General features: G+C 39.9%; 1 protein-coding gene across 1 annotated transcript; it reads right to left on the reverse strand.

Moving 5' to 3' along the window:
• Positions 1-2,351: 2,351 nt before the first annotated feature.
• On the reverse strand, positions 2,352-11,011 carry LOC140006939 (ribulose bisphosphate carboxylase large chain-like). The gene is made up of 2 exons (XM_072049615.1): positions 10,837-11,011; positions 2,352-2,632 (listed from the first exon to the last, which is right to left on the reverse strand). The coding sequence occupies exons 1-2, from the start codon at positions 11,009-11,011 to the stop codon at positions 2,352-2,354; spliced, it is 456 nt and encodes a 151-aa protein (XP_071905716.1).
• Between the last annotated feature and the right edge of the window lie 211 nt (positions 11,012-11,222).

The raw sequence follows: 11,222 nt of genomic DNA on the forward strand, positions 1-11,222 counted from the left end.
CGAGTGTAACCAGGTCAAAAATGCAAGATACTACACCAGAACCGCAAAAACAGATTCACAGAACGCATTCTAGCGGAAACATCATAAATCAGGCTACCTAAGGCCAAATCCAGAAATTCCAAAACCAGATGAAAGATAAGAAACAGGGATACATTTCATCAGAATACCTTAACAACCAATTCGGAAGAAATTCCAGCCAAAACAACCAATTACAGGCGCAATTCATACATTCGGGTAAAACCAGGACAGCAAGGGTAATTTCGACTTTCTCATTCTACGCTACTCCGATTGACCTGAAATTTTGTAGGCACCTCTAAAATGTCATTCCCTACAACTTTAATGTTTTAAGCCAAACCCAATTCAACCTCTAACTAGGAGCTATAAATTCGGGCAGAATGTATTCATCATAACCCTAACTTTCCAAAATTTCTTCCAAAACAGAAATTGGTTGCAATTAACCACTTTTCCCACCTCCTAGAGTCATTATATACCATTTCCAATCATCATAGATAGCCACACAATCATGCTCATATTAAAACAGAAAAATCCCCAAAAATAATAAAACTTCATCACTTCAACCACAAATCAAGAAATAATCCATAAACTTGCATCTCATACTACCACTAATCATGATTTAAGCATCAATTAAGGGAGGAGGGTGGTTCTTCACAACTCACCTTAGAAACAAGAGAGAGGGGGCAATAGGTCCTCTTAGCTTTCCAAATAACTCCACAAATCAACTCACAAATACTAAGTGAAGAGGTTTTATGGAGAGATTGCAAGATTAAATGGTTAGATTGTTGAACTTGAGCAAGATTGAAGCCAGAAATTGAAGAGTTTTCTTTCTTTTCTTGCCTTGAAGAAGTCGGCCAAGAGGAAGACAAAAATGAGAAATTTTGGTGAATTTTTAGTTATTTAAGTCAATTGGTAAGACATGGAATAGTAGTCAAATGGTCCACCCAATAGCCAAGTGACACTTGTCACTTAATTTAATGCTTGCCTAACTTTTGTCTCTCTCATACCAATCCACTTAGCATCCTCTACTTATCTCTTAACACCCGATAAATTAATTCCAGTATCCAAAACTTAATCTAGTTGGCCGAATTTTTCCGAACTTTTCGCACTAGTGGGTCCCACGTCCGGTATATGCTCTTAATTTCTCAAAAACTATCCGATACTAGAAAAATCATCCAAAAACTATATTTACTCATAAAAATTATTTTCCCAATTTCTCACATCAATAAAATGTGGAAAAACGTGCAATTATAAAAAAAATAAAACCGAGTACTTTAAAACAAAATTACAGGCTCTCACACTTATACTTTTCGGGGCGTCACAGTTCCTACATGACCTGATCAATTCGATCAGGCACTCGCCATCTATTTTCATTGTTCAAATCTTTGACAACATGAAAAAACATTGTTCAACTCTTTGACAACATGAAAAAACCATAAGCTCCGCCCTCCCTCTCTATCTAAGGGATGGAAGGGCAGAGGCCTTTGGTGTCCCCCCTAGTCAAGAATTGGGACCTCATAATCACTAGCCAATATACTTTTCTCTCATGCCTTTCTTCATTTAGGATTCGATATTCTGGTGTCCTAGGCGTAGAGGAACCACACCAATCCATCCCGAACTTGGTGGTTAAACTCTACTGCGGTGACGATACTGTAGGGGAGGTCTTGCGAAAAAATAGCTCGACGCCAATCCAAAATTTATTTATTTGAATTTGAATATTTTATTTCCTATATAAAATAAACATAGAAATCCAATCACTAGAATTTTTTTAGTAACTAATAAAATAGGGAGTTTGAGTATTGAAAAAAATTCTTTTTTGTTTTGTGGAAATTCGGGGGTAATATGTCACTATACATGAATATAATATGATGGAACCCCTCTTCATTATAAATATCATGATAAAGAGTACTTTCTCCTATGTCGTGTCAAATTCGCATCGAAAAAAAAAAGAAATATTTGTTTTATTCTATAAATCTTTTTTTCGTAAAATCTCATCTAATAACTAACTAATAATAAGTAATAACTTAAGGTTTTATTCCATCAATAGGGAACGGAAAGGAAAATATACGGGATAGGTATAAAACGGCTTGCTTGGGGGAAACTGCAGAATATAAAAGAATATGCCAACCCTAAGGATCCAGAGGATTAATTGTGGATCCAAGACAGTAATAAAAAGATTTGATTCTTAGATTTTTTATTTAATTTAAAATATTCTTTATCTAGATAAGTATGTATTTATCTAAAATAGATGCAATAGAATCTTTGTATTCAGCTCAATCTTTTAATAAAAGATTGGGCCGAGTTTAATTGAAATTTAACTAAGGGAAAAAAGGTAATTACAAATCTTTCTCTTTATCCAATTTATCCATCGCTTCAAAATTAAATCGGATTTCCTTCCATACCTCACAAGCAGCAGCTAGTTCAGGACTCCATTTACTAGCCTCGCGGATAATTTCATTACCCTTAGCAGCAAGATCACGCCCTTCATTACGAGCTTTTACACATGCTTCTAGAGCTACTCGATTCGCTACAGCACCTGGTTCATTACCCCAAGGGTGTCCTAAAGTTCCTCCACCGAACTGTAATACAGAATCATCCCCAAAAATCTCGGTCAGAGCTGGCATATGCCAAACGTGAATACTGTGAGAACCCGTAATTCTCCCATTTTCTAGGTTCTAGAATCTTTCATGACTTGTTTTCTGCATTTTCGTGCTTAGGAAAATTTCTAGATAATTTTAAGGAGCAGATATAAATTTTTAGATGATTTTTCTAGTATCGAATAGTTTTTGAGAAATTAAAAGCGTATACCGGCCAACTAGGTTAAGTTTTGAATACTGGAATTAATTTACCGGGTGTTAAGAGATAAGTAGAGGGTGCTAAGTGGATTGGTATAAGAGAGACAAGTTAGGTAAGTATTTAATAAAAGGTGACAAGTGTCACCATTTGAGTGGGTTTACTTTAGGAAAACTATTCATGGTCTTACCATTTGACTTAAATAAACCTAAAATGACCAAAAATCATCAAAAATCCTCCATAAGTGGCCGGCTCTCTCTTTCTCTCTTTCTGTCTCTCTTTCTCTAAGCACAAGGAAGAAAACTCTTCAAGCTTGCTTCAAATCATCAAAACCAACCATTGAAACTTGCAATTTCTCCATAAAACCTCTTCAATTAGTGTTAGTGAGTTGATTTGTGGAGTTATTTGGGAAGCTAGGAGGACCTATTGCTCTCTCTCTCTTGTTTCTAAGGTGAGTTGTGAAGAACCACCCTCCTCCCTTAATTGATGCTTAAATCATGATTAGTGGTAGTATGAGATGCAATATTATGGATTATTTCTTGATTTAGCCCTGTTTCTTAGCTTTCAGCTGGTTTTGAAATTTCTGGATTTGGACTTGGATAGCCTGATTTATGATGTTTCCGCTAGAATGCGTTCTGTGAATCTGTTTTTGTGATTCTGGTGTAGTATTTTGCATTTTTGACCTGGTTACACTCGAAACTGGGTTGAGTGACCTTCTGTAATATTGTAGCCCTATCTCTTAGCTTCGAAACGGTGGGTCTTACACCTTCATCTGATAATCGTAGTACCTTGGGTACCATTACCGCAAAAAGAGGTCAAAAACTGTTTTTTTCAGGGCAAAGCTAATTCTATTTCCGGATTTTCTGGTTTCCTCTATTGCTTGTGTATGTTTAGGGAACCCTGTTTTGGTGGTATGTAGAATTGGTTTATGACTTGTAATCGAGTCTTATTGTGTTTATTTGAATAGTTTAGGGCTTGACTTTCATATCCGGTCATTTCCTAGCTAAATTTTGTACTTGAATGCCATTAAGCCTAGTGAACGGCTTTTGGGAATGAGATTATTTTTGTACGAACTGTTGGGACTGATTTGAGGAAATAATGAAGCCATGATGGCTGGAAAATAGGTAAACACAAGGGATATGCTGCCGAAATTTTTCTTGAAGGCTAGTTGGATTTACTTGTGATTTGAACGAAGGGCTTTTGGGTTGTTTGAGCCTAGGTCTTCATGTTACCTTTTCATTACCAAAAATCATGTTTTGCACCCTTGCTTTAGTAATTATTTGGCGAGGCATACGACTGGTAGTCGAGCCTCACATGTGCATTTTGTATACTTGATTTTGAAAGTGGAACCTTCAATTGTTTTCCTTGGATTATTTTAGGGTTTCTTGGTAATTAAAGCTCTCTTTTGGGAGGTATCTGCACTGACCCTGGTGAGTGTACTACTCACTTGTGTGTTACTATATGGCTTTGATACTTGAACTTGATGAGTTAAATGTTTATTGTATCATTGATATTGATTGAAGTGAGGGTGTACTTTATCACTCTCACCTATTTCTCATGTTATTGGAATGTTACAAGAAATGTTACATGAAATGAAAAGTACTTGACTTGGGGGCGTTTGGACGAGTATCCAACGACCATGCTTGTTACCATTGAGCTCAACCCCATTGGTAATTGATTGAATCGAGCCGGCAAGGGCTTGGTCGTGACAATTAATGAGCCTTGGGTAAAGTTATAAGGAATCTTGTAGTATGAGAGACTCTCGATTCCGGTATACTCGAGTAATACCACAGTGCAAGTGTTTGGAGTTCGGGCCCGGTAGGGGGATGTTAGGTGGAAGGAGTGGGAGTTAAGTGAAGTCTACAGTTGGTTACTTTTAAACATTGACGGAGAGTCAATGCGAAGATGATCTGATCAAGAATGCAAACGAGGAAAAAGGGCTCTTGAGAGCCGTCCGTATCCTTTTATCATCATTATTGATGTGTGTTTTATTTACCTTTGATGACTTGGAATGAAAAGCTTGATGCCTATATGAACTTGGTTGCTTGAGTAGTATTATCTCACTGGGCAACTAGCTCACCCCGTTCCTTTTGTTTTCCTTACAGGAATCTGAGTGCTTATGGAATGACTTTTGATAATTGGTTGCCGAATGAACTAGATGAATATCTCTTTGTATAGTTTATGAATTGAAACCCTAAATGTGCCATTGGGGCCGTTTTCACTTTCATTTTGGCAACCGTACATGTATTACTTTGGAGTAATTTGCATGTGCCATTTTGGCTTGTAAACGCTAAATTTCATGATGTGAATGTTTGCTTGATATTTGGCTGGGCTGACGGGTCAGGTACTATTCATGGCCGACTCCGGATTTCATTTTTTTATTTTGGGTTATTTTGCCAGTTTGACTTGTTTACGTGCGTTATAAATTCCGGAACGCGATAGACCGCTCTAAACTGCACCGTTAGTCCTGGCGAGAGCTGGGCGGGCAGTCCGCTAACCCCTTTGGTTCGCCTTAGGGGAAGGTGGGGCTGTCACAGGTGGTATCAGAGCCACTTCGCGTGGTCTCTGCGCGGAGTGAGCCTAGGGCCAAGTGGTGTTATGGTCCTGCTTTTGGTGAAGGTGTCTAAAAGGGTTAAGTGCTCTTTTGAGCATAAGTTATGAACGGGGCATGTTATAAGTGTAAAACTCTTTATCATGAAACTTGAGGACGACAGATAAGTATGTCGGGTAGGAATCTTTAATATGGATGATTTACGCTTGGGACCGGCCGGCTCGAGTTGTGAATTATCTTAAATGGGATTCTTGCGCCCGGATACGAAAGAGATGAGAGTTTAGGTTAGAAAGAATTGGGCGAACTAGAAATTGCGATTCTATGGATGACTTTGTATGTACCTGACTGACTGTTCCGTATACTTGTTGATCCGGTTATGTGTTCTCTGTATATGTGTTATGTGTTTAAATGCTCTACGAGGGAGTAGAGTAGTTAATTGTTCTTGTTTACTTGTTCCTGTTTTGTGCTGCGAAAAAGAGGGGTTAGGTGCCCTTTAACAGTCTATTTATTTTGTGACCTAGATCGACTTAGATTGTATGGAAGGCACACGTAGTGGATGGGGGCGTGGGCGCGGGAATAGGCAACCTACGCCAGACCGGGGTGCTGGGGAAACCTCCTCTGGACCCCATCCTGAACCGAGAGTTGACCCCGATGTACAGATAGCTGCCGCTATGCAGCAAATGACAAACCTGCTGGCACAAGTGGTGCAGCAACAAGGCCAGAATCCAAACCATAATCCGGGAAACCCTGTAAACCCTGGCAATCATGTTGAGAGCGAAGACAGAGCTCTTGAACGATTTCAAAAGTTTGCTCCACCCAAGTTTATTGGGGGGCCAGATCCGGATGTTGCCGAGAGATGGCTCGAAAAGATGGTCGATATTTTCGCTGCCCTGCACTATACCGAAGAACGGCAGGTGACTTTTGCCGTTTTCCAGCTGGAAGAGGCGGCCCGCTCCTGGTGGAATGTCATTCGACAAAAATGGGAGCGGGAACAAATGCCCAGGACTTGGGTAAATTTTATGAGAGAGTTTAACGCGAAATTCTTCCCTCCTCTGGTTCAGGAGAGGAAGGAAGATGAGTTCATCCGACTCCGCCAAGGAGCTCAATCGGTGGCGGAATACGAGAGCCAGTTCACCCGCCTGTCCAAATTTGCGCCTGAGTTGATTGTGACAGAGCAACGGCGAATTAGGCGTTTTATCCAGGGCCTAAACGTGGAGATTCAGAAGGACCTCGCAGTGGCTCAAATCAATGCTTTTAGCGAGGCCGTTGAGAAGGCCCAACGGGTAGAGAGTGCCAGATTGCAAGTAAGAAACTTCCAGGCGAAAAAGCGAGGATTTCCTGGAAGTAGTTCGGGGCAGGGGAATGAGAGTACCCCTTCCAAGTTTGGGCGAGAAACTGGAGAAGAAAGGATGTCGGGAGTGTCACGAGAGAGCCCGTCACGAGGCGGCCAAGTGGGGAGAGGCCAGAGAGGAGGCTCGGCTTCTGCAGTACGCGGACCTTGCGGGTATTGCGGAAAGCCAAACCACTCGGAGGACAATTGCTGGAAGAAGGAAGGAAAATGTTTGCGTTGTGGAAGTACAAACCATCAGCTCGCTACTTGTCCAGTCCTATCACGAGATGGAAAGGGGAATCAGCAAGCGACGAAGACTAATTCCGAACCGGCCAAGGTGGAAGGGACCAAATCTAAGGTAGCAGCTCGAGTTTATTCATTGGAACCACAACAGGTCCCCGATTCTCCTGAAATTGAGGAAGGTATGATTTTGGTATTCCACCGATTTGCGAAAATCTGAGTAGATCCCGATGTTACTCATTCATTTGTCAACCCCAATTTTGATGGACGAAATAGATACCACGCCTGCTTGTCTACCCTACGACCTGAAAGTAGTATTCTTATGGGGAATCATCGTTTGAGCATTGGTATGGTTTGTAAGGATCGCAGCGTTTGGGTAGGAGAGAGAATAGTGTCCACGCGGAAAAAAAAGGGTGGAAAAAAAATTATGGGATAGAAAAGGCTACCTGGGAGGTGAAAAAGGAATACCCTGAACTGTTTGTGAACCAAGGTGAGAATTTTCGAGGACGAAATTCTTTTAAGGGGGAGAGAGTGTGAGAACCCGTAATTCTCCCATTTTCTAGGTTCTAGAATCTTTCATGGCTTGTTTTCTGCATTTTCTTGCTTAGGAAAATTTCTAGATAATTTTAAGGAGCAGATATAATTTTTTAGATGATTTTTCTAGTATCGAATAGTTTTTGAGAAATGAAGAGCGTGTACCGGACGTAGGACCCACTAGTGCGAAAAGTTCGGAAAAAGTCGGCCAACTAGGTTAAGTTTTGAATACTGGAATTAATTTACCGGGTGTTAAGAGATAAGTAGAGGGTGCTAAGTGGATTGGTATAAGAGAGACAACTTAGGTAAGTATTTAATAAAAGGTGACAAGTGTCACCATTTGAGTGGGTTTACTTTAGGAAAACTATTCATGGTCTTACCATTTGACTTAAATAAACCAAAAATGACCAAAAATCATAAAAAAATACTCCATAAGTGGCCGGCTCTCTCTTTCTCTCTTTCTCTCTCTCTTTCTCTAAGCACAAGGAAGAAAACTCTTCAAGCTTGCTTCAAATCATCAAAACCAACCATTGAAACTTGCAATTTCTCCATAAAACCTCTTCAATTAGTGTTAGTGAGTTGATTTGTGGAGTTATTTGGGAAGCTAGGAGGACCTATTGCTCTCTCTCTCTTGTTTCTAAGGTGAGTTGTGAAGAACCACCCACCTCTCTTAATTGATGCTTAAATCATAATTAGTGGTAGTATGAGATGCAATATTATGGATTATTTCTTGATTTGTGGTTGAAGTGATGAAGTTTTATTATTTTTGGGGATTTTTCTGTTTTAATATGAACATGATGGTGTGGATATCTATGATGATTGGAAATGGTATATAATGACTCTGGGAGGTGGAAAAAGTGATTAATTGCAACCAATTTCTGGTTTGGAAGAAATTTCAGAAAATTAGGGTTTGAGTGGGAACATTCTGCCCGAATTTATAGCTCCTAGTTAGAGGCCGAATTGGCCTTGACTTAAAACATGAAAGTTGTAGGGAATGACATTTTAGAGGTGCCTACAAAATTTCAGGTCAATCAGAGTAGTGTAGAATGAGAAAAGTTGAAACTACTATTGCTGTTCTGGTTTTATCCGAATGTAAGAATTGCGCCTGTAATTGATTGTTTTGGTTAGGAATACTTCCGAATTGGTTGTTGAGGCCTTCTGATGAAATGTATCCCTATTTCTTAGCTTTCATCTGGTTTTGGAATTTCTTGATTTGGACTTGGATAGCCTGATTTATGATGTTTCCGCTAGAATGCGTTCTGTGAATCTGTTTTTGTGATTCTGGTGTAGTATTTTGCATTTTTGACCTGGTTACACTCGAAACTGGGTTGAGTGACCTTCTGTAATATTGTAGACCTATCTCTTAGCTTCGAAACAGTGGGTCTTACACCTTCATCTGATAATCGTAGTGCCTTGGGTGCCATTACCGTAAAAAGAGGTCAAAAACTGTTTTTTTCAGGGCAAAGCTAATTCTATTTCCGGATTTTCTGGTTTCCTCTATTGCTTGTGTATGTTTAGGGAACCCTGTTTTGGTGGTATGTAGAATTGGTTTATGACTTGTAATCGAGTCTTATTGTGTTTATTTGAATAGTTTAGGGCTTGACTTTCATATCCGGTCATTTCCTAGCTAAATTTTGTACTTGAATGCCATTAAGCCTAGTGAACGGCTTTTGGGAATGAGATTATTTTTGTACGAACTGTTGGGACTGATTTGAGGAAATAATGAAGCCATGATGGCTGGAAAATAGGTAAACACAAGGGATATGCTGTCGAAATTTTTCTTGAAGGCTAGTTGGATTTACTTGTGATTTGAACGAAGGGCTTTTGGGTTGTTTGAGCCTAGGTCTTCATGTTACCTTTTCATTACCAAAAATCATGTTTTGCACCCTTGCTTTAGTAATTATTTGGCGAGGCATACGACTGGTAGTCGAGCCTCACATGTGCATTCTGTATACTTGATTTTGAAAGTGGAACCTTCAATTGTTTTCCTTGGATTATTTTAGGGTTTCTTGGTAATTAAAGCTCTCTTTTGGGAGGTATCTGCACTGACCCTGGTGAGTGTACTACTCACTTGTGTGTTACTATATGGCTTTGATACTTGAACTTGATGAGTTAAATGTTTATTGTATCATTGATATTGATTGAAGTGAGGGTGTACTTTATCACTCTCACCTATTTCTCATGTTATTGGAATGTTACAAGAAATGTTACATGAAATGAAAAGTACTTGACTTGGGGGCGTTTGGACGAGTATCCAACGACCATGCTTGTTACCATTGAGCTCAACCCCATTGGTAATTGATTGAATCGGGCCGGCAAGGGCTTGGTCGTGACAATTAATGAGCCTTGGGTAAAGTTATAAGGAATCTTGTAGTATGAGAGACTCTCGATTCCGGTATACTCGAGTAATACCACAGTGCAAGTGTTTGGAGTTCGGGCCCGGTAGGGGGATGTTAGGTGGAAGGAGTGGGAGTTAAGTGAAGTCTACGGTTGGTTACTTTTAAACATTGACGGAGAGTCAATGCGAAGATGATCTGATCAAGAATGCAAACGAGGAAAAAGGGCTCTTGAGAGCCGTCCGTATCCTTTTATCATCATTATTGATGTGTGTTTTATTTACCTTTGATGACTTGGAATGAAAAGCTTGATGCCTATATGAACTTGGTTGCTTGAGTAGTATTATCTCACTGGGCAACTAGCTCACCCCGTTCCTTTTGTTTTCCTTACAGGAATCTGAGTGCTTATGGAATGACTTTTGATAATTGGTTGCCGAATGAACTAGATGAATATCTCTTTTGTATAGTTTATGAATTGAAACCCTAAATGTGCCATTGGGGCCGTTTTCACTTTCATTTTGGCAACCGTACATGTATATTACTTTGGAGTAATTTGCATATGCCATTTTGGCTTGTAAACGCTAAATTTCAAGATGTGAATGTTTGCTTGATATTTGGCTAGGCTGACGGGTCGGGTACTATTCATGGCCGACTCCGGATTTCATTTTTTTATTTTGGGTTATTTTGCCAGTTTGACTTGTTTACGTGCGTTATAAATTCCGGAACGCGATAGACCGCTCTAAACTGCACCGTTAGTCCTGGCGAGAGCTGGGCGGGCAGTCCGCTAACCCCTTTGGTTCGCCTTAGGGGAAGGTGGGGCTGTCACAAATACCTCCTGAAGCCAAGTAGAGAGACCCAATCTTGAGTGAAATAAATACCGCGGCTTCGGTCTTTTTCAATAAAATCATCACGCAGTAAATCAACAAAGCCCAAAGTGATACCTCTTTCCCCTTCAAGTTTACCTACTATGGTACCGGCGTGAAAATAATCTCCACCAGACATACGTAACGCTTTAGCTAGTACGTGGAAGTGCATACCATGATTCTTCTGTCTATCAATAACCGCATGCATTGCGTGGTGGATGTGAAGAAGTAGGCCATTATCTCGGCAATAATGGGCCAAGCTAGTATTTGCAGTGAATCCCCCTGTTAAGTAATCATGCATTACGATAGGAACTCCTAATTCTCTAGCAAATACAGCTCTTTTGATCATTTCTTCGCATGTACCTGCAGTAGCATTCAAGTAATGCCCTTTGATTTCACCTGTTTCAGCCTGTGCTTTATAAAGCGCTTCCCGATTCCCAACAGATTTACTATTTTTTCCCAGATATCCAAGGCAAAATGGTTTTCTAAATTTGATTTAAAATCTGGATTCTGGCAATTGGGAATTCATCCTGAAGATAGGCATAAGACTGGATTTTGTA

The sequence above is a fragment of the Coffea arabica genome, chromosome 5e, assembly GCF_036785885.1.
Source record: "Coffea arabica cultivar ET-39 chromosome 5e, Coffea Arabica ET-39 HiFi, whole genome shotgun sequence".
Taxonomy (NCBI): Eukaryota; Viridiplantae; Streptophyta; class Magnoliopsida; order Gentianales; family Rubiaceae; genus Coffea; species Coffea arabica.